The sequence below is a fragment of the Lagopus muta genome, chromosome Z (assembly GCF_023343835.1).
Source record: "Lagopus muta isolate bLagMut1 chromosome Z, bLagMut1 primary, whole genome shotgun sequence".
Classification (NCBI taxonomy): Eukaryota; Metazoa; Chordata; class Aves; order Galliformes; family Phasianidae; genus Lagopus; species Lagopus muta.
The window spans coordinates 32,474,693-32,500,673 of record NC_064472.1 but is presented as its reverse complement, the minus strand read 5'-3'; the positions used below and the strand labels follow the sequence as shown (position 1 = coordinate 32,500,673).

Here is a 25,981-nt window from a genome sequence, read left to right as displayed (position 1 = left end):
TAATCTGTGTGAGGCTAAGGAATAGGCATAGTAACATTTTCAGAATGGCACTCTACCAAATCATGGGGACTGTTTTTTCTACTTAAGGCAGGGAAAAGGGATATTTTAAGCTCAACTGACTGAATATGGAAACCAGGAACAAGAATGGCATTATCTGTAGGGAGTTTGTTTATTGCTGATCAGTACTAAGGCAACTCTGGGAAATTCTGCCATACAGAAAAACAGTGAAACTGCTTTCTGGTTACATCATTCACCTGATCAACAATAACAGCTGTGGTGTACAATCTAACAGTAACCTCAGATCCCACCTTGAAGTCAGGGATCCTGAACAGTACTAGCTGAGGGCAGAAGCACTGGCAGTTGTTACTGTCTCCATATTGCTACATCCCATTTCAATTAAAAAGGAACCTTTCAGAAAAGTTCCAATTCTCCACGTCAGTTCCAAGACACCAAAACAACAGTCTCCAAAATATTTTACTCACACTGCTGTGCAGTTACAGCTCTCAGAAAAACTGATAAAGTCATGAATACAGATCTAAAACACATGTCTGAATTGCCATTTTTCTATTTGCCTTCATATATGCTTTCTATGTTAATAAAGCTACATTAGTGTATCTGCATAACTGATTCAGCACTGCAGCAACTGTCCAGATTAACACAGTTGACAGGTCCAAAATATAATAAGGAAAAGACAATCAAGTCTCGCAAGAAGCAGGCAGTCAAGACTACAGCAGTCCTAACTGCTGATATCCATGAAGCTTGTGGAGCTCAAAAAGGTAAAAGTTTAATCAATATTTGCAGGTCCAAACTTGAAAAGCAGAAATTCAGAGGAAATTAGAATGTCTTATTCCATGCAAACTGGAACTCTAGAAAGAACAAAGATGCAACAAAGTTCTGCTGAGTGATCTGTGCATACAGATGCTACACTGCCAAGGTACCAACCCCATCAGTTTGTACACCTACGTAACTTTTTTTTCTAAAAAATATGCACAGATATTTCTAAGAAAAAGCATTTCCTGGGTAGAAACACAGCAGTTCCTTACAATTAGTTGACAGATAAAGCATCTTCCAGGTTTGGCTAATGCACAGCCCACAGCAGAGAGCCATGTTTTCAGTACGCTGCTATACTACATAATTTCTAATACAAGTAATTTATATCTTACACCTTTAGCTGTAAAGAAAAAAAAAGTCACTAGTAAGTGCTAGACTGAAATAAGCAGTATTTAAATAGTCATTTGTTTCCTATTCCGAGAGAAATGAAAACTAGCACAGTTGCTGTAGTGATGCAGTATTTTTTTTTAATTATTTTTAAAATACACTAAAATTCCCAAATAATCTGAAATTGGTTAGAAGCTCAAACTACTGAAATAGTCCATTAAATATTTACAAGGAAAAAAAACGAGAGAACTTCACAGCACCATACCTGTGCCCTTGCATGAACTTCCCCAAGGAGATCTGAGTACTGCTGTTCCAGGCACTTTTTTTGTTTCTGCCAACAGCTTTCCTGTGCTTTCATGTGCTCAGCCATTTTGCTAATATCATCTTCCTGGCTCCGCTGAAGCTCCTTCATAGTATCAGACTTGTTCTTACAAATATATTCTAGGTGAGATATCTGTGTGACAGGTGTTTAAAAAGAAACATTATCTCCCCACGTATAAACCTTTTGACTATAACTGTACATATTAATTTAAGCACAGACTCTTGCAGCATAAAATCTAAATTTTAATTTCTTCAACGTATTTATTAGAAGTAAAAAGCCTTTCATGACAGAACACTTTCTTGAATCTTGCAAGACATGTTAGAAAAATGGCTTTTATTCTGGCCACCTTTGTTCTTTCTTGAAGATAACTGCTGCCTTCTTTCTTGGAAATCTGAACCAGAGATCTCTTGCTTACATTGAAAAAAAGCTAAATCTTGCATTGCTAAATTAGTAATCCAATCATACTAGTACTCTAGTAGCTTGCAAGAACTGCAAGTAATAACGAAAAAAACTAGCTCTTAATTTTATTTTTTCTTTCCTTAGAAAACCAGTGCTTTTCATACATTGAGTATGAAAGTGACTGCAAGAAGTGTATAGAAGATTCTTCTAAAAAGTTCACTAGATTACTAGATTCTAAAAGCTCACTAGATTACGACGTGATTCCAATGAGCATGAAAGGATTCACTCTGAGATTCAACTTCTCAGTTCCCATGCAAACTAATGGAGGAATGAATGAAGCTCACAATAATCTCTAAATACACATACATATATTTTGTTACAGAAGAGTACCAGCAATGTATTTTTAAAAACCATCACATGACAGAGCAGAAGAAAAATTTTGTTCTGAGAAAACAGGTAGACCACAGGAAGGCTGCCCCAAATCCTCAAAAAGTTGATAAGTATGTGATGAGAGCCCTACAGCCCTCTTAATCAATCACAACAAGCTTACTAAATTAAAATGCTGAAAGAAGAAAAATATACCCGAAGTCACTGCCAACAGTGTCCACTCCCTTCACTTCTGCTTTCTTTCCACCTCTATTTTGAAATGAAAATAGAAATTTTGCCTGTACAGTCAGTCTCCATAGTCCAGAATTTATTCTAATCTACATTTCTGTTGTAGTTTTGATTGACTGTTAGGTTATTATCCAAATAATGGGAAGAGTCAGAATAATTCTCTGAATAAAACTAGCTCTGTCTCAAGTCTGCCCACAATTCCAGCAGATGAGAAGATTCTGAAACAGCCTTTCCCTTCTGATGCTTCAATACCAACATGTCCAAAGCAGCCAGGATCTGGAACCATTCTACTAGACCATGTCAGTCTAGACCTGCCCTGATCGAAGGTGTCAGAACATGAACTGAAACTGAAGAGTGGTGTATGTTAGACAGAAGAGCCAGTTTAAGTCCTTTTAAAACTTTTCTTTCTCCTAAAAAAAGTCGAGATTTCCATGAAGAATGGCCACGAAAGCTTAGTAACATTGAAGTCACTCAGAAAAGTGCAGTTCCCTCCTTGAACAAATATTAGCACACACTGACATACTTTACAAAAATAACTGTTTTCTATTGTATTTCTGAATATAAATCTCATGGTCAAGAAGTTATAATTAAACAAAAAATACATAGGGCATTTCTTCCAGTAGTATATCTGAATCTTAAGCACATAATTCAAAAATGATGTTCCTAAAGTAAGTGCATTTTGTTTCTGTTTTATGCTAAAATAAAGACTTGCTTTATTAGTGTAAATGACTAAGTTCTTTGAATTGCTTCATCAGTAAGATTAATTTATTTTCTTTTAATTAGGTCCCTGTGGCTAATATTGGCTAGTACTATTAGCATGTCCTGCACAGAAAGCGGAGCTTAGAGACTTCATACAGACTTCAGTCACTTTTACATGCCCACAGCAATGGCATCAAACTGAGTTGTAGACAAGCCATAATTAATGGTATTGAATTATTAACGCCCAAATTCTTTTTGAAATAAGATGAATGTCAGTCCTTTTTAATGATACTGTGATGTGGACAAATGTCACTGAATTTAATAGAGGTAGCTGGTGCCTAAGGACACTTACCTTCTCATTAGCCCTGTTGAGGTCTAAGATCAGGGCATCAACATTCTCCTGCAAGACTGCACAAAGCTCCGACCAAGAGAATCTATCTAGGATGCCTTCTGGTTGTTTTATAAGCACACAGCCAGCTACCAAACGCTGGTATAAGCCATGAAGGAAGGTTAGCTTCTCCTGAGAAAAAAAGAAAAATCAACTGTTAACTATGAACCATGTTAGAATCCAAAGAGATACATCACACTTGTAGTAACACAGATTTAAAAAAAAAACAAAAACAAAAAACAAACACATAAGAGCTCATTCTCAAACCTTTTCAAAGGCAATGCTGTTAATATTCACAGTCAAACATATTAAAGTTAGAATAGGAACACAGTTTGTACAACATCTGTATTATTAGAAATACCATATAAATACAGAAAACCCAAATTTGCAGTGCTCAAAACCAATGCAACCCGACACTGCTATCAGTAGTGCTATCAGTAACATAAATGATGAAATTGCATTTAACACTTCCAGGTACATTCAAGCCATACTTACCTCCAATACCTGCATAGCAGACAGAAAGCAGTCTCATAGCTGAGCAGCACAAAATGCTGTTCAAACAACTGAGACTACAATCATTCAAAAATTTCTTTTGTGTGAAATGTGTACAATCAAATAGTTAGACAAAGCAGGCTTACAGCTTCATCAGTAAAATTTCACAACCCACATCTCTCTCATTTATACTGATTTTAGTCAGTGGTATAATAAATTGGTATGTTACAAATCCTCCTTAGAAACAAAAGCAGGCAATGGAAATTCCAGACTTCATCCTTTTAGTACATATATGCAACTTAGCAGCCTTCATTAAGAAAATGACAGAAAGCTGTACCTCAATAGCCACAAGAAATAGAGCCCTTATTCAAAGTCAATAAACCAGTGGAAATGTTCCCATTGTTTTCCAGAGGCTCTGGATGAGGCTTTAAATCAAGGAATTGCGGACAACTAAGTTGAGAGACTATGTTTTTTCTGACTCTTTCACTGCATTTCAGTGCATTTTCTCACAATTATTTCATGGTGTTTTAGGCCAAGGGAAAAAAAAAAAAAAAAAGTAAAGTAGTTTAGTTTGTTCTAACTTTATTTCTGGCAGATCTTTTAATTCCCAAGGAAACTGCAGTGTGCCATCATCACTGCATTTTTGCTAGAGCTGTGATAAACCAAGGATGATAATTATACATTTGGCATGAAAATAAGGGATCCCAAGACCTCAAATCAATTCACACATGTTGAATGCAACCACAGTTCAGTAGACATGCTGACTTTACAATATAACCAGGCTTCTAGTTTCCTTCACTTTAATCATTATCTGATGTGTATAACAATTCCAGCTGCTTCATGTGGACACTATTTAAATACCAGACTGCTAGGGAGGTGGAAAGAATGTTTCCTTTTTACTCAAACTGGCATGCACATTTAAATTTGTGGAAGTAATGAGCTCAATATGGACAAGAATGATAAAAAAAATCACTGCTATTGCTAGTACAGAGCTACTTTACAGGGTGAAAGAAAGCAAGAAAATCAATATCTATAAGGAGACAGAGAAAAAAGTCCTGAAATAAAAAGTTTTGAAGCAATTCCCACTTACAGTACACCACAACAAGCTAACAGGTTGCAAAGAAGAATTTTCAGGTCAGGCAGGCAAAATTTCACATTTCCTAACTATTAATTGCTATGTGAATCAGTAATTAACAACATGTGAAGACAACACTACCGTATGTTCCAGTGTATAGAATATTTCTGCTGACTTTCAAGCTGAAAGAAAAATTAATGTTCATCAGGTATAGCTGTTTAAATAAACTCAGTTGTTCAAAAATTCAAAATACCAGAAGAGTTAAGATATTAGTTCCAACACAGATGGAAGGAGAAAGAACGTATCCTCAGATCTTGTAGATATTAAATACATATTTCAGAATACGTATCTTAAAATCATATTTTTGGGGTAAATCTGTTAAGTCTAAAAGTAACCATCTGATGTATGTAAATGTATAAAGTGAGATTAAATAAAGACTTTTTGACAGTCATCTTGTCTCTGGTAATACCTCCATATCCTTCTGGTAAGCCCTGGTAAGCTTCTGGATTTCATTTTCAGATTCTGCGGCACGTACTTTCTCCTCCTCCCAGCGCTGCTGCACATTCTGTAGTTCCATTTGTAAAGTTCCTATTAAAGCTGTTCTGTCTGCACACTCAGTATGCAGAAGATTTAACTCTTTATTGGCATCGGCCAGCTTATCCCGTGCTTCCTGTAGAACAGAGGCACAGAACAGAAATGCTGGTAAGAACTTTGCTCCATGAAATGCCACATTACTCCAGAGCTGAAGGCTCTAGGCTCACATCTCCCTATCTGCATCTTGCTACTAATAGACTTTTCAAAGTTGACATAACTGTGAACTGGACAACATCAGAAATGTATCTCTGAAAGTCAAAAGCACCACGGTATGACAAAATTTCCTTCTGAATTCAGAATCCAGTTTCTCTTTCCAAACGAGAATACAAAAATCACGAACATAAATTATCCTCAGCAGAGTGGATTGCTCTTAAAGACACTGAAAAGACACATTACTTTCAAAATTTAATCTCTGATCCATTACAGTCACCTTGGTGGACAACATGAACAGCTACTGTGCACAATGTCCTCTTTATGGTATGGAAAAAATAATAACAATTTGAGGAGTCCCTTTGGAGGTGTGACCATGAAAACAAACTATTTAACAGAAATGGTTACAAGTACTTTCATGTTATCAAGACCAAACTCATAAACAAGCAATTTTTTAAATTACGCCTTTTAGGGTCACAGATTGCTGACATGGAGTGAGTAAATACACATGCTTGTCGTTCCTATAAGCACTGGACTTCTGGAACTGCCACAGGTTGTTAAAACACTGCTTTTCTTAAACGAAATGGAAGCACTGTTTATTTTCTATAAGACCATAGTTGATTATACAGAAAATATAGAAGACAATTCATTAGACAATGTCAACTTTTCTTCTTAATGAGAATATTTAAAGATGAAAGCATTGGCAAATTTCTAACAAATATTTATTGAATTTTATTACCAATGACTTAAAGAAATTTTTGTACTGTATACAAAGCATGCTCATTTTTTTTTTTTCATGAAGAATACACGTACCTACTGCAAAACATCAGGAAAAAATAAAGCACCTAAGATTTTAAAATAACATATAACAGAAGAAGTAGTCTTATGTGTCCTCAACATAAATTAACTAGTAAAGAAAGAAACAATTAGAAGAGATCGTGTCCAAATATAAACTAATATAAGATTCAGTGTACGTTGCAGAAATATCTGCAACTAAACTGATCTGATAAAACAGAATGTCCCCAGCAAAAGAATCTGAGCAACATTGGGAATAAAGACATTTTATTTTGGCAATAATCAACTGGGAGATTGAATTTAACCACAACCCCAAGACTTCTTCAGTACCTTGGCCACTGGTGTAATCAGACAGGAGTTCCAGAAAAGTGGCATGTCAGCCAAAAACAGAAACAAAGAACAAACAAGCAAACAAACAAAAAAATATCCTAATTCAGAAAGTAAAGAGAAGAGTTATTAAGTTCTGAAGCATTTTTAGCAGTTCCCAGGTACATCTTACTATAAGCAACTTCGTACTGTGCATTAACTTGATACCTAATACCTATATTAACGTCTGATACAAAAATTGGAGAAGGACATCCTAAATAAAATGTTCTTTCATGTGTGCAGAGGTAATGAAATAATTCTTTTCATTTTAGATCTCTTCAGAAAGTAGATACAGCTAGTTAAGAAAAAAAATACTGACATTCATTTCAATATAAATCAATACTTTACAAATTAAAAAAAAATATTTCAAATCATTTCAGAAGTGAAATGACTGGAATGCTAAGTTGCAGAGACTCAGGTTGTGACTAGGATAAGGCAGCATGACTTCAAACTAGCTTGCTAGGTAATTAGTCTACTTAACAGAACACAAAGATATAGAGACTTATTCTGATAAAACAAAAAGATAACTTAAATCTGGAAGGATACTAATTGCAGAACTTTTAAATTCAATGTTAAGTTCATTAAACCATACCTTAAGGTCTTGACTTAAAACATACATCTTGTCTTTGGATATCTCAAGCTCTTTTGCTGTGTTTTCACACAAAGTGTTCATTTTCTTAAGCTGTGAAAAACATGAAGGTCAAGAAGACTTTTAGAGCAAAGCAACATAATAACTTTAATACAAAGGAAGAATTATTTATAATAAACTTCTTTTCAATTCCTTTGACAATATTTACGCTTTCTACAACCTAAATAATGTGCCATTAAAAAAGAACCAAAAGCTATTTTACAGTTATTAAAGATAAATAGTAGTGGTTAAAATCCCAAACTGAGCCCAGTATTAACTTTCTCATCTCAAAACATTTGACAAAAAACAAAGACTCTGAAGTGTGTCTGAAAGGTAATACATTTAGATTATGATTTAGGGAGTAGTTTCAGAAAACAAGCTTTCAAAGTCAGTGGCCTTCTGTAGAAGGTGTCCATGTAGAGAGTAGCCTCCACTTTTACTAAGGGCAGCATAGCACTCACACAACCTGAAGAAGTAGCAATGTTCTTAAGAGAGGTACGATAAGATGTAACCTATCTTAGAGGTAGGTCGTGACCAGTATGTATACCAGCTTCATTTTTCACTTTCAGAGACATCACTACAATCTGTGTTACAGAGTGGTTAATAATAAGTATGTCTGAAATTAAGCACCACATATATAGCTACTATAGTAAAGGTTATTCCTCACAGCTGAGCACTCAAAAGCAACTCGAAAGTCAAATATCCCATTCGCAAAATTCACTAATTATTCTGGAGCCTATATTTTTGTTCCCTCTCAGATAAGTAGACCTGGCAAAAAAAGTAAGGAAATAACTGCAGTACATTACGGAATGCAGTAATTTTATTGGTTTAGTAGCCCTTTCTCTCTTTCCAAACCTATTCTAACCTGTATACTATACAAAAAGTCAAAAGCTTATGTTCTGTCAAAACCAAAACGTGTACACCTTTCAGTCACACAACCAAAGTAGACCATTTAATTCAACATTTAGCACACTAAGCTGAAGGTGACAAATGCCAAGTCTATCAGCAGATTACACACGTACACACATATGTAAATGCATATTAATAATTTCATCGATATACGTGATCATGTTGGAAGCCTCACTATAAAAATAACTGCTCCACAATTCTTCTAAACTAAACCCTAAGTGGTGTGTAATAAAACACCCTATTTTATTGCACAATGCCCTCTATCGTCCCTCTTAGTTTTACTGTATTATAGGGAACAGTTTTATTACTAAACATATCCGACATGCAAGAAGCCAAAAGCACTGTTATCCGTGCGGGCAGGGACAATGAAAAAGGGCAGAGCGCTGCCCTTTCTGTGCACAATGAAGGTGCTCAGTGATCTCTGGCTCCGTATGACAACTTCAGGGTCAGTCACACGCAGTCCTACTGGGAAGTCTTGTGGCAGGTCATCAGTTGGTCCTGCTCTGCTTGCGATTTATTTTCCTTGACAGTTCATTCTTCTTTCTGTCAGAATACTCACTTTGCTTTCTTAGCAGCCACCCCCTTGGTCTCCCCACTGCTGTCTCTGGCACAGTTTCACAACAAAGCACATCACTAAGCCAAAGCCTGCTGAGTCGACTTTTCAACTGTGCTGCATATCACGTGACATTCCTCCTCCCAAATAACAATTCGCTGTGGGTAATATGTTCCTAGTTACTCTGCAGCTCCCAGACTTGGGTCTCAGAAGACTTTCATAATGACTATACACGTCAGTTCTCTTATCTCACTGGGAGAGACCTAACCGTGCTTGCTGTTTACTAAAGTGTAATTGTTTCCATGGTTACTTATTTTTGCACCCATTGAACAAACTCAACAGTATTCCAGGATGCTAGGCTTTTTCCAATAAGAGGGGTGAAGATGATACAGTTTTGTTTTTAACATTATGAAGGCACAGCAAGGCTGTGTTTGTGTAAAGACAAAAGATGAAACTCAGGAATGAAAAATCACTACTGGCATTTTTACAATCTTACTGCACTTTTGTCATCTGTACTTGCTAACTTAATCCAAAGATAAGTTATTTACAATTCTGTACAAAAAAGCTTTAGAAGAGTGCATTTAACTTCTCTCTGCAACCTTTAAAGCCACAAATTCATAAAACATTTAAACCCAAGAGGATTAATTTAATTACATTAGCAATACAAATGAGAAAATAAATGCAAGATTGTGACTTTTCAGACAGTGAAATAAAAGGTCAGCAGAATTCTATCAAAAGCATCTTTTTTTTTTTTTTTTTAATCAAAGATAAGACTCACAAAACTGAAATGTATCAATTGTCATCTTAGATATCCTAATGAAATTACTGCCAAGGTGCCAAGTTTACTTGAAAAGACTGCTGGAAATCACCAAAAACAAGAGACTTCATAATAAAGTCACTAACCTCAGCAAAGTATGCCACTTCCAAAATATACAACAGGGTGCATATTTGCATATCTGATATCAAAGACTGTTGAGGCTCAAGTGGCATTCACTATTATTATGTAATACACAGCCCATCAAACTCTTACACTCTCTTTTAGCCGAAATTAGAGATTCAGAAGAACTATTTCCATGCCTGTTTATTAAAAATAATAAGCTCAACACATTAAAAAAAAAAAACACACAAAAAAAGGAAAAAAAAGACACTCTTCTTCCCCTTCCTCCCAAATGTAAGTGAAACTTCACTGTAAGGCAAGCTTAGAGAAACAGTAGTGACAGAGACTATTTCTTTTAGTATATGTGAAGCTGTCAGCATTCCCTCTCTTCTGACCTTTGCTACAAGCAAAGCACATGTACTGCTGCAGGCCGAAGGCAATAGGTATAGAGCCAAACAGTGCAAGTGTTACCTCATTAGATGTGTCTTCCAGCTTGCTCTGGTAAGCTGTCAAGGTACACCTCAAAGTCTCAAGGACAGAGAGGCTTGAAGGTTTATCTTTGTCCTTATGAGAGCCTAAAGAAAAATACAGAATGAAAATTAAGCCCATAAAGCCACAGAGAAAAAACTACTCACACAGATGAGAGGTATTAAAATTAGTTAGGGCTTCAATTACAATACAAAACACTGAACAGCAGCCTTGTTGTCCACAGGAGATAAAATTGGATGGTCACACTTTCACAATAAATACAGCTGAAAGACATTTGTATAAAAGCTTTAATGCAAAATACAGAACTGTAAATTCTGAGTTATATTTTTACTTAATGTATTTGTTATGCAGTCTCACATACAAGTTCTACAGCGGTCAAATCTCTGTTATTCAGTCATACCAGCCAGCATTAAAACCGCACAATAACACAGCCTGAAAAACATGTTGCCTGAAAGTTAAGAACATTACACTTTTCTTGACATTACTCCACTGTTGCGACTAAGCATGTAAATTATAATGTAGTACATCATTTACTCAAAGCTTTACTGAGCCAAAGATCACACAAGTGTTAAGCTTGGACAAATCTTAAAAACCTTTTAAATGATTTTCATTCCAAAGGAAAAAATAATATATATATATATATTATCTGTCTGCAGAGTCCTTCATAATGTTTCAATTATAAATCTTCATGTTGATACATCGCACAACTACACTTACTTATTCAACCTTTAGACAGAGAATTCTGATCTGGTGGCCTCAATTAGGACTTACGAACAAGTTTGAACATCCCAAAACCTGTAGTACAGTGTGCTAAGAAAGTAAAACAACACAGTTTTGATAAAGAGATGACATAACAGGATGTCAGCTGATATTAAAATTCTGTGAACAAACTTCTCCATTTTTTACTGGCACTACAGCAAAACAGCAGATTATTGACAAATTCCTCTTCTTGGATTTGTTAATATTAATATGCAACACTTACAAACCTATTTTGTAACAGATAGTAATATATTTTCTTCAAGCTTTAAAGTTAAGGATGCACAGGTTACCCACTGTAGGAACATTTTGCAGTGGTCCTAATGCACAGAAAAAAAAAAAAAGAAAAAAAGTACTGTTCTTCCATACTTCTATCTCCAATGAACCTGTAATGCACAATTATCATCAATTTAAAATAATACCTATTAAGTCAATCTAGGGGTTGCCTCTCACTCTATTTTTCAGTTAGCTCTTCAAATAATGTATCTGAAGTCCAAACCTGTAATGATATCCTTGAAACTTACTTTTCCACTACCTTAATTTATCCAAGGTGGCTCATAGAGTCAAATTGGGCACTGAACTCCAAGTTTTTTTCTTGTGTCAGTCACAGACCTCCATAAAATTCTGTCAGTCAGAGAAGGTGTCCTTACAGATTTAAAAGTTGTTGGATATCTTTTTTTTTTAATTTTAAGAATACTATGGCTAGTGTTTCCAAATGATATATTACTCCATGTATTATACAAAAATGATTTATCCTGCGGATTACATATAACACACCATTGCTACCTACACATACATGCAAGTAAGAAAGCCAATGACCTTCCTGAAATTTTAATTATGGGCTTATTTCCCAGCCCTTTAACACAAAGAAGCATAGAATATGTCTGAGTACCATTCAGATGGAACACTAACATTTCCTTCTAGCCAGCCATTACTGTTAAAGTCACACCTCGAAAAACAAATCTAGATTTGTAAATTTTATTTCAGTCATGGGAGCAAGATCTGCTCTAAAGCATAAAAGTGAATATAGAAAGAATGCATATCTCAAGCACAGAATGCTCCCCTGTAGTGTCAAGTACCTTCAGCAGACAGGTACTTACTGCAGCTTCTAAAGGTCTACAGAGTCAGGGAAAAGCCAGATCTTTTCAGTGGAAGTCCCTAAACCAAAACTGAGTTAACAAAATGTTAATTTAAAATCTACATGAAAAAAAACATAAAATGTTTTGTCACCATAGCTAAAGCAAGGAATGCCCAGGACTCCAGTCCTGCTGTCTCAAGACTTCTTTCTATTACCCACTGTAGGAACATTTTGCACCAATACTACTGCACAGAGAAAAAAAGAAAAAAGAAAAAAAAGAGAAGTATTATTCTTCTATATTTCTCACTCCAAAGACGCTGTAATACACAATTATCATCAATTTAGTACTCATTAATTCAGTCCAGGGGTTGTCTTCCAACACACATTTTTCAACAAGCTCTCCAAATAATTTATCTTCATTTCTGAAGCCCCAAACTGCAATGCCGTCCCTGAAACATGTCTCTGAACTGTCTTAATTTACATAATAGCTGCCAAGAACAGACTTTTGCCAGTAAACTTTCTATCCTGACATTCCTTGCCTTTACTGAAACCCTGTTTTTTGGCAGCTCAGCCTGCCAACAGAAATACCAGATTCCACCTTCCTCCATTAGCTGAAAGCAAGCCTACACTTCCACTACTGGCCAAAATTTGTCTGTTTCTGTACAACTTTACAAGAGACATGCAACATAATCCAAATGGTATTATCTTACTGGCCCTTCTTCAGCAATGAGGAATTAAAAAGCATTACTTGAAGCATTTGCCCAGAAATCTAAGAGTTTCAGGGAAGAATTTTGAGAAGATACCAGGTTCTATAGAATTCTGACAGGAGGTAAATAGGTGAGAATACTCTTACAGCCACTCCTTCAGACTTTCTACTGAGTCTAGAAGCTAACACTCCTACCTGTTCACAGTCAATTTACTTTCTTGTTTTCCCCAGATTAATTCAACTACTTTTTTTTTTTTTTTCCCTGAAATTAAGACAAACTTCACCAAGCACAAGTCCTATGGTTGAATAATTACAGTACATAACAAACTGAACAGGGACAAACTGTTATCATGCAAACTGGCCAGCAAGAGTTACAACATTGAAGAATGCTTATGAAGGTTATTTGAAAAGAGGAAGATGTAGGCTAATACTTCTTCTTTTGGGAATAAAAATGGAAAAGATAGCTTTTTAAAATACTTTTTCCTTAACCTAACAAATATAAAGTCTCCTTTTCCTGCGTAGCTCAAAAAGCATCACAACTATCAGCGCTAAATGGTGAGGCTGAACTCTTAATATTGACAGATTTTTAAGTAAAACTTTCAACCACTTGAGATGGAAGCTTAAAAAATGCAACAGAAAGAAGGAATTCCCAACAAACCGCTCATGTAGCACTAATTTCCCACTTCTGCCAACTGGACTATAGCAATTTATTGAAGATTTTCACTTTTACTGACAAGGCATTCTCATTTAAAATAAGACTTTTTTTTTAAATGAAATGAATTGTTACATAATACATTCGTAAGTACAACACATTAGGGTAATAGTGTTAAAAATGCTTGCTAATAATTTCACACCCTGAAGCACAGCAAAACTGTAGAACAAATAGTCTAGTCAACAGTTCTCTTTAAATAAGCTCTTTCAAAGTTTACTCGAAACAACAAAGCAAATTAATATTGAAATTACCAAATCACAGTTAAGATAGATCAAAACCGTTGTTTGGAAGGTTTATCACATGGGTGAGCAGAAAACCTACCCAGAAGACAATTACTGCTTTGGAACTATGCACTGGCTGCAGCATCCAGCTCCCTCCAGAACTGCAGAATCCCTTCTAGGCATGTGGAACTTTGCAAGAATGAGGAAAACAAAGTTTTGAAGAGCTTTTCAGTCTGACATATCTATAGTAAACCTACAGAACCTATAGGTATTACCCACAGGAATTACATTTGTAATTACAGAATAAATCTGTATCCAGTCTCCAAATGAAAGTTTTATAGACTATATGATGAAAGCAGTTTATCACAAATGCAAGGCTAGGTCTTTGAGGATGAAAAGTCTTAGGTTTCTCTATTCCATTCTAACAGTACCAAGTTCTAAAAAAGATGATTATATATATGGATATACACACATCCGTCCTCAGATGTGCTACATCACCTTTTACACCCACTGCTGCTCAACATTGCAGAAATCTATCATCACAATTTAAATAAAATAAATTCATTTGCCCTTTAAGCAACTTTTTATCTGTTTTGGTTTTTTTTCCTAGTTTATTTTCTCCGGCAGCTGGAAGTTCTTCATGTCTAGCAGGATTTATATACATAAAATTATTTTTAGATAATTTAAAATAGAAAAAGTGTACAGTTTCACTTAAAGAAATTAACAACTTCCACATTAAAATACAATTTCCTAGCCACCATTTTGAATGTTTAAGCACATGGCAGTTTGCTGAGTGTCAAACATTAACTTAAAATTCATTTAATGAGAACAGAAAAATATTTTTTGTTTTATATTAATCAAATGAATGCAAGACAATATTAGTGCAGAATCAACAATAAAAAGTATTGTGCTATATCATGTGTCCTACACAACCTTTTTGAATATATGACCTTTATGTTGCTGAAGGTTGCCTCTGAATTTGGCTCAGTTCAGGCAAAACATCTGTTCCCTTTGCAGGTATACTGTAAGGACTTTTTTCTCAGTTGGATTTAGAGCACAGCAAGTGAGCCCTTTTCTGACCGATCACATATACCCCAGCATTTGTAAATCAAGCTCTGGGCTGACAACAGCAAGTCCACATTCCGTCACCCTTTCTCAGCTAGCAAGGCCATCTGACTGCTGTGAGAACTGCTCTTATCATGTCATCAAATCAAAGCATGTTGAGAAGAGGGAATGCAAGAGGCATCTGCAGAATTCCCACAATGTAGTGACTTTGGAACATTGACAGATGCATCTGTCATTTTATACCTTCAACTAACCTGCTGTCCGCTGGCCTGACATAGCAAAGCTGTCCAAGAGTAACTTCAGCTCCATCATGTTGTTTTCGTATGTCTCTGTTACAAAGACCTGGTGTTTCTTGGCCTTTATTTGACAGGAGATGCAAACAAGAGGGGAAAAAAGAAATCCATTATAATAGCAAAAGCATAAGCAGTACAGATCACAATATTCTTGTTGCCATTGAAATTTAAATTCATATTATATTTGTCACTCCTTTTCTTAAGTCAAGAGAGCTAATATCACCATAAATAATTAACAGAGTTTTATGGAACCTTGAAATCTGTTTAAAATAGAAGTATAAGCTCCAAATAGTGAAAACAAAAATAAAAAAATGATTGTATTTAAAACTAGTCTTAATCTTCTGCTGCTTTAAAAATATCTTAATGACTGCTAATTAACCACTGTCCAACAATGAAAGCAATGAAATCTACCGCTATAACCTACAAGGACATCCAGAAAGACAACAAACTACTGGCAGACAGGCTAGAAATTCATTATTTGGCGCTCTGTCAAATCCCACACCTATTCTCATTGCAAATCTGTCTACTTCAGTTGTTAGTATCTTTCATGCTCGATAGTGATTTCCTCAGTCTCAAAAACTCTTCCTTATGGATGGAATATGAAGCAGCAGAGGTCATCAGTTTCTAGCTCTGAATTTTCTTAAAGAAAGCTTTGAAACTTGTTCATTGTTCTTCAAACTAAGATACTGGATTTCCATTAAGTTTAACTGTACTATAGAGGAGTTTTTAATCAACACAATTTAAAGACTAACAAATCATTCTTTAGGTTTATATTTTATTTTAAAACGCAGCTTTCAAAGACTGTTATTACAGATGCATCTACAATTCTAGGCAAGACTAGCATCCTGTTGGGCGTACACGCTTTTGATTTCTCAACAAAATGCATAATTTTAGAAGAACACAGACATGATGTGATATATCTCAGGAGATTTAAAAAAAAGAGGAAATTAGACTTAAATAATTGTTCATAATTAATTTCAGAATTTCATAATTCCGTAATGACAAAGATTAAGTTCAAAGATGTCTCACCACTCTTAATTATTATTTTATAAACTCTTAGCGCCCATTTTAGTAATTTCTACTTCTATGTGATTACAAAAGATCATCCTCCTTGTAGTGAGAAAAAAATCCTACTGTTTTCTACAATATCTATAAACTATTGCTTTAGTTATGCTTCACTGCACATGTAAAGACCCCATCAATTTCTTAAGTATGGAAAACATCCTTCCTCAGAGAACTGCAACATACTGATAGTATATAACTGGCAGGCAAAAAAAAAAAGAAAAAAAAAAAAGACATGTATTTAATTCTCTGCAGTGTTCTTCACTACTCAGTTTAAATATTTTATAAATTTGCTTTACTCTTTCAATTTTAATTATATGTACTGTATATCAACTAATATATTATTCATATGTGTATTTCAATGTTAGGTTCCCTGTAGCATTTACACGCCTTTCCTTATGTGGGAATTTGTACTACTGTTCAAAAAAAAATTTCCAAACCACTTCCATATATTTAAAAAGTGAGGTTTTAATTCTTACTCTGTAGAATTCTGTATGTAGAACGAGCTTGGATTTGTTAAAATCCAGTAAAAATAGTTTACAGGATGTGAATATATTAAATCCATTTACTCTCACACACTGATAACATCTGAAAGACTCACATGTTACAAATAAGATAATGTAACAACATGATCAGTATCATAACGAAATAAATACTCTTTTTACATGAACAACCACAGCACAGACAAGGTCAAACTCAGCCTTCCCAGAAAAAAAATCCTTTCCCATGGAAAAGTCAAATGTGAGAGTTCTTTTATTTTTTTTATTTTTTATTTTTCTTTTTCATTTTGGTTAACTTACCACAATTTAGGTAGAATATTGCAGTTTATTTAGTCTTCACTGCTTCTTTGTGCTTTATTTGTTAACTGCATTCATACTCTGTATGCCAATTTCAGTCTTTTACACCAGAACAAAGATCAAAGGGAAATCCTCAGACTAGCCAGTTTCTCCACACTTCAGCTGCAAAGAATTTAGTATACTTCCTACATCCCATTTTCACTCTCTTCCATTACTAGAAACTAAGAAAAATATTGTGAACTATAGTGTTGGAAATCCAGACACTGGTTAGGAGTCCAAAAAGGTCTGAACATATTGATCTAATCTCTTAAGTCCCACTGACAGGAACCTAGTAAGAATGCACAGAGTCATAAAATCATGGAATAATTTAAGCTGACAGGGTCTCCGGAGGTCATCCAGTCCCTCTCCCCACTCAAAGCAGGGCCATGCTTGAAGTAAGGTTATGCTGTTCAGAGCAATGTCCAGGAAAGTTGTGAGTGTCCTCAAGGATGGAGATTCGACAACCCCTGCAGGCAGTCTGTTTAAGTACATCAGAATCCTTGGTGAAGTTGTTTTTTTGACTCCTCAGAGGTAATTAGAATTTCCCTTTCTAAAACTTCCGCTTCCTCCCATACTTGGCACGGCCCACTCCTAAAGAGAGTGGAATTCTCTATTCTACACAAGTTTCCATGCAATGGCATTCATGGCAGTAGCTGTAACTCCCTTAGATTTCCTTTCTTCAAGTGTGTCAAACACAGTGAGCATACATAACTCTACTTTGAAAAGGAAAATAGAGTCCACTAGAGTACACAAGTCAAACACAATCAATTGTAGCTGCTGAATAAAATGGCAGCTCCAATTCCAGAAGATGAGATTACTTCTCTGCTAGAACCTCCATCCATCACCGCATTTACATTACAAGATGTCATTCCTGTGTGAATGTTTCCTAGATTACCTCAAAAGGTAAATCAAATGACAGCTTGTTTCACAGCCCACTTCAATAGAAAGAGGTGAAAGAGCACTCACAAAATGTGTGCTTTTTGCTGACTTTGCTCGACTATATGATCATTTAGGTCAACCATTCTTCAGGTTGGAGATGATCCTTGAAAATAATCCTTTTAAAATCAAAGGCAACTGAAGACCTGTAAGGATGAACAAGGACCTCCTGACTACATTCAGACATACAAAGAGAGCACACAGGACATGGAAGGAGAGACAGGTGACCTGGAAGGAAGATAGAGACACTGTCAAAGCATAGAGGGATGAAATTAGGAAAGCCAAAATCTACCCAGAATTTAATCTACAAGGACAGTAGTAAACGTGCCTTCAAGTACATCAACAGTAAAAGGAAGAGTAGGCAAAACATGGCCCTGTTGCTTAAGTGGGAAAGGGATCTTATGATGAGGGCACAGAAAAGGCTTCCACAATACCATCTTTACCACTGTCTTTAATGCTAAGTCTTGCCTTCATGAATCCCAGTTTCCTAAGACCAGTGGTAAACTCTGGACCGATAAGACTTAACCTCAGAAGGGGAAGACAAGGTTAAGAAACATCTGAACAATGATGAGATGCTCTCAGAAGTTCTGAGCTAGCAGGCCAACGTCATTGTCAAGCCACTCTAAATTCTTCAGAACACCATAGTGTACATACAGCAGAGTAGGATCCTGTCATGCAGTCTCTGGACATTATTCCAAGAGTGATATTATCAGGAGTACTGTCTGCTTTATTTGCAGTTAGTTATAGGGATTTCTTATGCAATCCTGAAGTTTGCAAGAAAGCAAAGGACAAAAAAAGATATGTGAGTAACTTAAGGTCAGCTGGTTTCACACTAATTCTTGAAAAACTGATGGAACAAATAATCCTGTAAGCCAGTTTTGAATACACGAAGGGCAAAAAGGTGATCAGAAATATTAGAAAGTGGAATACTCACTTCGGTAATATGACAGCCTTTGACAATGAGCCATCTGTCTTGAAGGCAGAAAGGAGAGAGCAATTAAAGTTGTTTATCTTGACTTTCATAAGTCTTTATAGACACTGCCTCCCATAACATCCTCACAGGCAAACTATTTAAGTGGAGAGTGAAGTAGATTTAAAATTGGCTGAAGTGTAGGACAACTGTGGAGGGCTGTAAGCAGCAGCATAAAGCCAATGGAGTCAGAATCCTAGCAGATGTTTAACATCTTCATTGATGACTGGGATAATTGTCAGAGAGCTCTCTCAGTAAGTTTTCAGGTAGAAAACTCAAAGGATTGACTGATTCACCAGAGAGGTTGCACTACCCTTCAGAAAGACCTGAAAATAGGTCTTCCCTTTTGAGGAATGGGCCAACAGGAACTTCAGGAAGTTCAAAATCAGGAAGTGCAAAGTCTTCCATCTGAGAAAGAATAAAGACACGTAGCAGTTCAAGTAACTTGTAGAAAAAAGGAACTAAAATGCCATGAAACCGACAATGAAACAGCAATGTATGTTGAGGACAGAAAGTCAGTGATATCCTGGTCTATATTAGCAGCAGGTCAAGGATGGTGATGTTTCACATTCTGTTCAGTACTGCTAAGACACATCTGCAGTGCTGGATCCAGTTCTGGGTCCCTCAGTACAAGAGAGACATAGATTTATTGAAGTAAGTCTAACAAAGGGCCAAAGCTGATTAAATAAATCTGTTATATGAGGAGAAGCTGAGAGAGCTGGGGCTATTTAGCCTAAAGAAGAAAAGGCGCAGGGGAATTCAAGCAATGTCAGTACCTGACAAGAGCAAGTGAAGAGGGAGCCAGACACTTCTTTGTGGTGCTCAGACACAGGACAAGAATCAATGAACATCAACTAAAATACAAGAAATTTCATATAAAACAAGAATAAAACATTTTTACTGTGACAATGGTCAAACACTAGCACACACTGCCCAAAGACACTGTGGAGTTTCTATTCTTGTAGATATTCAAAATCCACCTGGACACCGTCCTGAGCAGCCTGATTCACTTGACCCTGATCTGAACACTGAGTGCATTAGACAATCTCCAAAGGTGCCTGCCAGCCACAATGACTCTGCAACTTTGTGTGATTATTCTGAAGGGAAGGTACTCTCAGGAAGAGATAAAAAGATAGTCTAGTTAGAGAAAATACCGTTTCCGCTATCATATCTGATTTAAAGAAGCCTAATTACACTCAAAAAAAAACACCCTAGAATTTGAAATTTTCCAAGCACATTAGAAGTATTTCCTCTTCCTCACAAACATTCTCTGCCTCTGAAAATATTCAGGATGAAAGGCTAGAAACCAAACAATATGGTAGTAAAGTTGTAATTCAGAAATCTAGAATAGACTCTGGATTGTAGTCCTTTCTCCAAGTCAGAAGGCTCTTAGTACGATAAAATGTCCCTTCAGAACAGAAGAGGTTCTGGCAGAAGAATGTGTTTCACCAAACATTGACATAAGCATCGACCTGAAAACACAACTGCATTTTTCAAGAGATTAAATAGAAGCTAAACATTTTTCATTACCATTGGAAAAAAATCCAGATGCTAGTTATTCTTATTTAAAGAAAACTGCAAGCACTGAATAAGTAATAGGAAAACTACTACTTACAAATTATTCCACTCACTGTCAGAATTACACTTAATATTCCAGAAGCATTTGCATTTATCTGGACAATACCCTATTACCGTGATTGCAAAAGTATTCTCATTAATTACCAATCTTCTATCTTAGCATCATTATATAATCAGCTCCAGGAGCCAAGTCCCACTGATGTATTCAGTGATTTCCAAGAGTAAACAACAATGTTGAATGAAGTAAATATAAACCCTACTATATGTACTTCAGTAATAGCCCCTATGACTCGATTCTGAAAATGTGCATCTAAGAATAAACATGTAGGCAAGAGTTTGAGGTCCTTCCAAAATCATCTGAACAGAACTCCAGATCTATCGTACAGTAGAGTAGGATCCTGTCATGCAGTCTCTGGACGTTATTCCAAGAGTGATATTCTCAGGAGTACTGTCTGCCTTATTTGCAGTTAGTTACAGGGACTTCCTGTGCGATCCTACTGCACATAGACTAATTCAGCCCCTTAGTGTGCTGTCCAGGTCTCATCATTTACACTGGAGCGTGTGTCAAAAGCCAGACACACCCACAGAGCCACCGAGCAGCAGCATACGTCCAGCTACTCCTTGAAAAGACGTTAGGTAAATCATAGAATCACAAAGGCTGGAAAAAATTTCTAAGATCATCTAGTCCCTCCATCAATCCATGCCTGCTAAGAGATACCACTCAGTGCCACATCTAGCCTTTTCTTTAAAATCTCCATGGGTGGTCACTACACAGCTTCTCTGATCAGTCTGTTTTGATACTCCACCACTGTTTCTGAGAAGAAATTTTTCCTAATATCCAACCCGAGCATCCCCTGGAGCCACTTGAAGCCATTACCTTTCCTCCTATTGCTACTTATCTGGGAAGAAAGGCTGACTCCCACCTTGCTACAACCCTCTTTCAGGTCGCTCTATAAAGCAATCTGGTCTCCCCTGAGCTTCCTCTTCTCCAAGCTTTACAAAAGCATCAGAACATTTACCAAGCATGACCCTAAGGGAGCCAAAGGAAGGCAATGACAGAAATAGCTCCAAAAGACTGTTCCAAAAAGTCTTAACAAAACTTAGTTTTACTCAAGTGGTAGTCTGTATTGCAGCATAGTTAAGTAATCAGGCATGACCTACAGCATTAAAATAATCCCCAATATCTATCTTTCTCTTTTTTGCTAATTTTTCATCAAGTTATCTAGCTATAAAATACTTCATCAATTTCCTTTGTTTTCTTATGTTAGCTAGAGTTTTTGAAAGTCTATAGAGGAGCCTTTAAGATGTGCCTAGTAAATTAAATCCAATTTTTCAGGAAATACAGTGTCTCAGATTTAATAACTTGAAATAAAAATAATCAAAAATATTCAAATTTTAAACTTAAGTTGTTTTAGTTTCCTACAAAGAACTCTGCAACAAGTTTTGGTTGGAGACAATTTTTTGGTTGTTTAAATCAGAGAAAATTTCTCAAGAATTAACAACTTTAAAAGTACTTCTTAGGCACCTATCTTCAAACACTGGGACATCAATATGATTTATTAAACTTATTTATTTAAATAAGGACAACAGAAGTAGGAACACTCTTGCCCTGAGTTCCGGCAAGCAAAACAAGAATATAAAACAAGGTAACGCAACAGTAAAAATAAGGCAATATAACATTAAAAAATCACAAACACTCTTTGGGTTTTAGGTTTTGTTTTGAGCTTTTTGTTTTTTGGGTTTTTTTAAACTTGCAACAAAAAACTCTATTCACAGTAAATTATCTAGATGAAATTCCACCTCTGCCTTTGAGTAGCAGAGTCTACTCCATAGAATTTGTAGTACAAATTTTTGCTCTATTCAATCAATACATAGAAAGCTACTATCAAAGAATAATTGCTACTGCCTATGTATATGAAATAGATTCTCTAACAATCCTGCCCTGACTTTCAGCTCATAATAGCTTACAAGACTATTACAGATGGCCTAAATATATACATCACATGATTGCACACAACTGAAAGATTTATATGTTGCAAGGCAAAAAACCCTCTGTACGTAATCTATTACCTTACTTATACACTAATTATATAATTATTCTACTCCTGACAGTATCTATACAAAGGGGAGTAAATGAATACACAATACGTCCAGATTAAGGAAGTTTACCCGAAAAAACACTATTCTTCATGACTGCAAATTCCCAATATGCACTCCTGTGAACTGCCAAGTTCCTCAAATTTCAATATACATTTCACATAAAATAATGGTTCAACATCTCCCTCTTGTCTGGTAAAAAGTATTAATATTCATCCACTACTAGGTGCCAGAAATGTAAATACCTCAAGTAAAATTAAAACCTATTCAAGACACCACTTATTCTTTCAATGGCGCAGGATTACAGCTGGGACTGTTTCAATTTAAAACCAGCTCTGAATCACAATGCCCATTCTTCCAAATTCCTGTTCCTCAAGCTAAAATTTCTGAAAGCCCAAGCTGGAAATAATGACAAGCTTGAGACCAATTTCCTCAGTAAGAACACAATGGAAATCTTGAGAGCTTCCTCATGCTGAACATTCATAAGCAGTTTTGTTTGATACCAGCAGATTCTACCACATTTAATCCATGCAAATATCTGGTAAACTTCTATCACATGCTGATATCTAAAATTAAAAGCAGCGTAACTACTTTACTATACATTCAATTGAGTCATTAAAAGAAAGTTCTTTTTTGAAATAAAAAGTTTCCAAATAATGTATTTGATTCACGTGCAACTTTACTTCTTCAAAAACAAACAGCCTTCACTAATTGGTTATATTTCCCAAGACATTTTACAAACAAAAATATTAACTTGCATTACGGCAGTACAGTTAGAAACCAATATAAGATTACGAGCCTGAAGTGCAACGTCCATATTCAGGTTGTCTAACAGTAGTATAAAATACAGGAAAGTAATAAATGGATCAAGGAAGCAGAAAGGAAAATGAAGAAAGAGAACAGACTGGCATTTTCACACAACTTCAGTATGTGCCCGATAACACTACTTGACAAGCTATATATACTTACCTTTTGCCAGAGTGTTCTGCTTTTTTATTTTGGGAAAAATACAAAAATTTTTAAAAATAATTTAAAAAAAAAAGCTGTCCAGACTGAATAAACACGACCACACACAGCCACTCCTGCTTCCCAAAAAAATACCTAGTCTCAGGAAAAATACAAAGTCGTCCAAGGTGATAAAAACCTAGCCCCATAGGGTATCTCAAATACAACTCCACAAAAATTATGATTATTTTTATTACCTGCTCAAGATAGACTTCTGGTTTGAAATAATTCCAGTGTAACAACTCAAACGACTAGTTCTTTGCACAAGATACTTGCTTAACTGAGACAAATTATTCTGCTTTTTATCTTTCTATAATGTAATGTTCATTTCAAAAGCATTATTTAAACACTTCAGTCATTACCAGAAACCTAGACCAGCCACAGAATTTGCTCTTTTTTTTTTTGGTCAGATATAGCATCATATTATTAATGGCACAAAACAAAAGCTTGTTTCATTTCATTCATTGTTGTCACAATGGTTGCTAGCAAGTGTCAAAAGGTTCATGGTAGAAATATGTCATATTGAATTTGCATTTCATGTATATGAATACACACCAGTCATTAGTGATAGTAGTTAGGGGATTTACTTGCTTTTCTATTTTCATATTGCTTTTGTGCCAGGCGATATGATTTCTCTAGGCCAGCAACTGTTTCTTACTATATTACTGCTTGTATGAAAGAATCTGCTGAGATTTTCCCAAAATGAAGAAGGCTTTGTTTTTCATTTGGTTTTCAAACATACATTATGAAACTGTTCAAGAACTGGGTATCAGAACAATGGAATAACTCCAACTAAAAAGGAAGAACCATTTGATATCATGTGAAGCCAGTAATTAGCTATACGGCAAAATGTAAAATCACTGAATAAGTGAATGCTTTGCCATTCATACACACTAATTTTGTAGTTACTGTAAAAATGGCCAACCAGCGTAAGTTTGAATGAGGAGACCAAATGCACCAAAACATTGAGAAGAGCAAGGACTGACATACAAGAAATCTAAATACCCGGGCACAAAATATCAGAGCAATTTTTAGTTTATCTTTGTTGTATTACAGAACACAGAGGGATCATACTCTGCCAGAGGACAGAATAAGTTGATCCTAAGTACTTAATCAGATTTTATTTATAAACGCAGGCTATAGACCTCCATGGACTAATTCTTGTCTGAACTAAAGTATATGAATTTTACAGAAATCACACACAATATTGATTCACCATTCGTGATGGAGAATCCACAACCCTTTAGCAATTTTTACCACAAAAGGCAATTACAAGCTTCTTTTCCAATTCAATGCTATCTAATTTCCAATTTTCACTTATTTGGCTACCCATCGCCCAGGAAATTGCAATTATCAAGTGTACTTGTTCACCATGTTTTCGTTTACAGACTGCAAACACATCACCCATTAAAACATCTTCACTTTTCATATTATCTGAACAGGAGATAGCAACGTGTCTACAGATCCTCTGAAGCAGACCTCTGCTCCTTTTCACTGACATTACAATATCTACCACCAAGAGGGAATCGACTACTTTTACCTTCCAAACTCAGCTCCAGGAAATGAAAAAACGAGAAATTTGCAGTCCAGTATTAAAACACAGTTTATATTTATGAAGTACAGAAATACTGAAAATGCTTCTACATAGCTGAAGATTTTACACAGAATGCCTAAGATATTTGCTTTATCCCTACTGCTATGCAAAAGAACGGGAAAGTCATTATTCAATCGTAGGTGAGCAGAGACAGAGGGAAGGTTCCAGTTTGTCATGGAAAAAACAAAAAAAAGAGAAAAAACAAAGATTCCAGAAAACAATTCAGTAAAATACATCTAAATATCCTCTGCATTGTCACATTCAAACTAGTTATTTATTAAAGCCAAATGTTTGCAGAAAAAAACAATATGTTGTGCGAAATAAATATGCTTACAGTGGCAGCTAACAAGGACTGTAGACTGAAAAGGGCATGCTAGAAAGATATAACATTCTCTGCAATGAATCATAATCCATTTCTAAAAATTGCTGCCCTCTCTAAAAGTGTAAATACAAGTTACTCTTTGCCTTATAGGCACACTTTCAAAGTAGTTGTTTTCTGGAAAACAAAAAACAAAAAACAAAAAAAAAAACCAAAAACCTCTTCAATTAAATACAGGAAGTAC

General features: G+C 35.6%; 1 protein-coding gene across 15 annotated transcripts in view; it reads right to left on the bottom strand.

Moving 5' to 3' along the window:
- The window catches only part of CCDC171 (coiled-coil domain containing 171), a 217,685-nt gene that overhangs the window by 149,443 nt on the left and 42,261 nt on the right, over positions 1-25,981 (bottom strand). For all 15 annotated transcript variants that reach the window (XR_007373821.1, XR_007373820.1, XR_007373822.1 and 12 more), the window contains 6 exons: positions 15,302-15,404; positions 10,492-10,595; positions 7,646-7,735; positions 5,618-5,818; positions 3,546-3,713; positions 1,424-1,612 (listed from right to left, as the gene is read on the bottom strand). Coding sequence is in view for 9 of the 15 variants with exons in the window: in XM_048930579.1 (XP_048786536.1) it covers positions 1,424-1,612; positions 3,546-3,713; positions 5,618-5,818; positions 7,646-7,735; positions 10,492-10,595; positions 15,302-15,404 (855 nt within the window). In the remaining 6 variants the exon portion in view is untranslated. The remainder of the gene's footprint in view (positions 1-1,423; positions 1,613-3,545; positions 3,714-5,617; positions 5,819-7,645; positions 7,736-10,491; positions 10,596-15,301; positions 15,405-25,981) is intronic.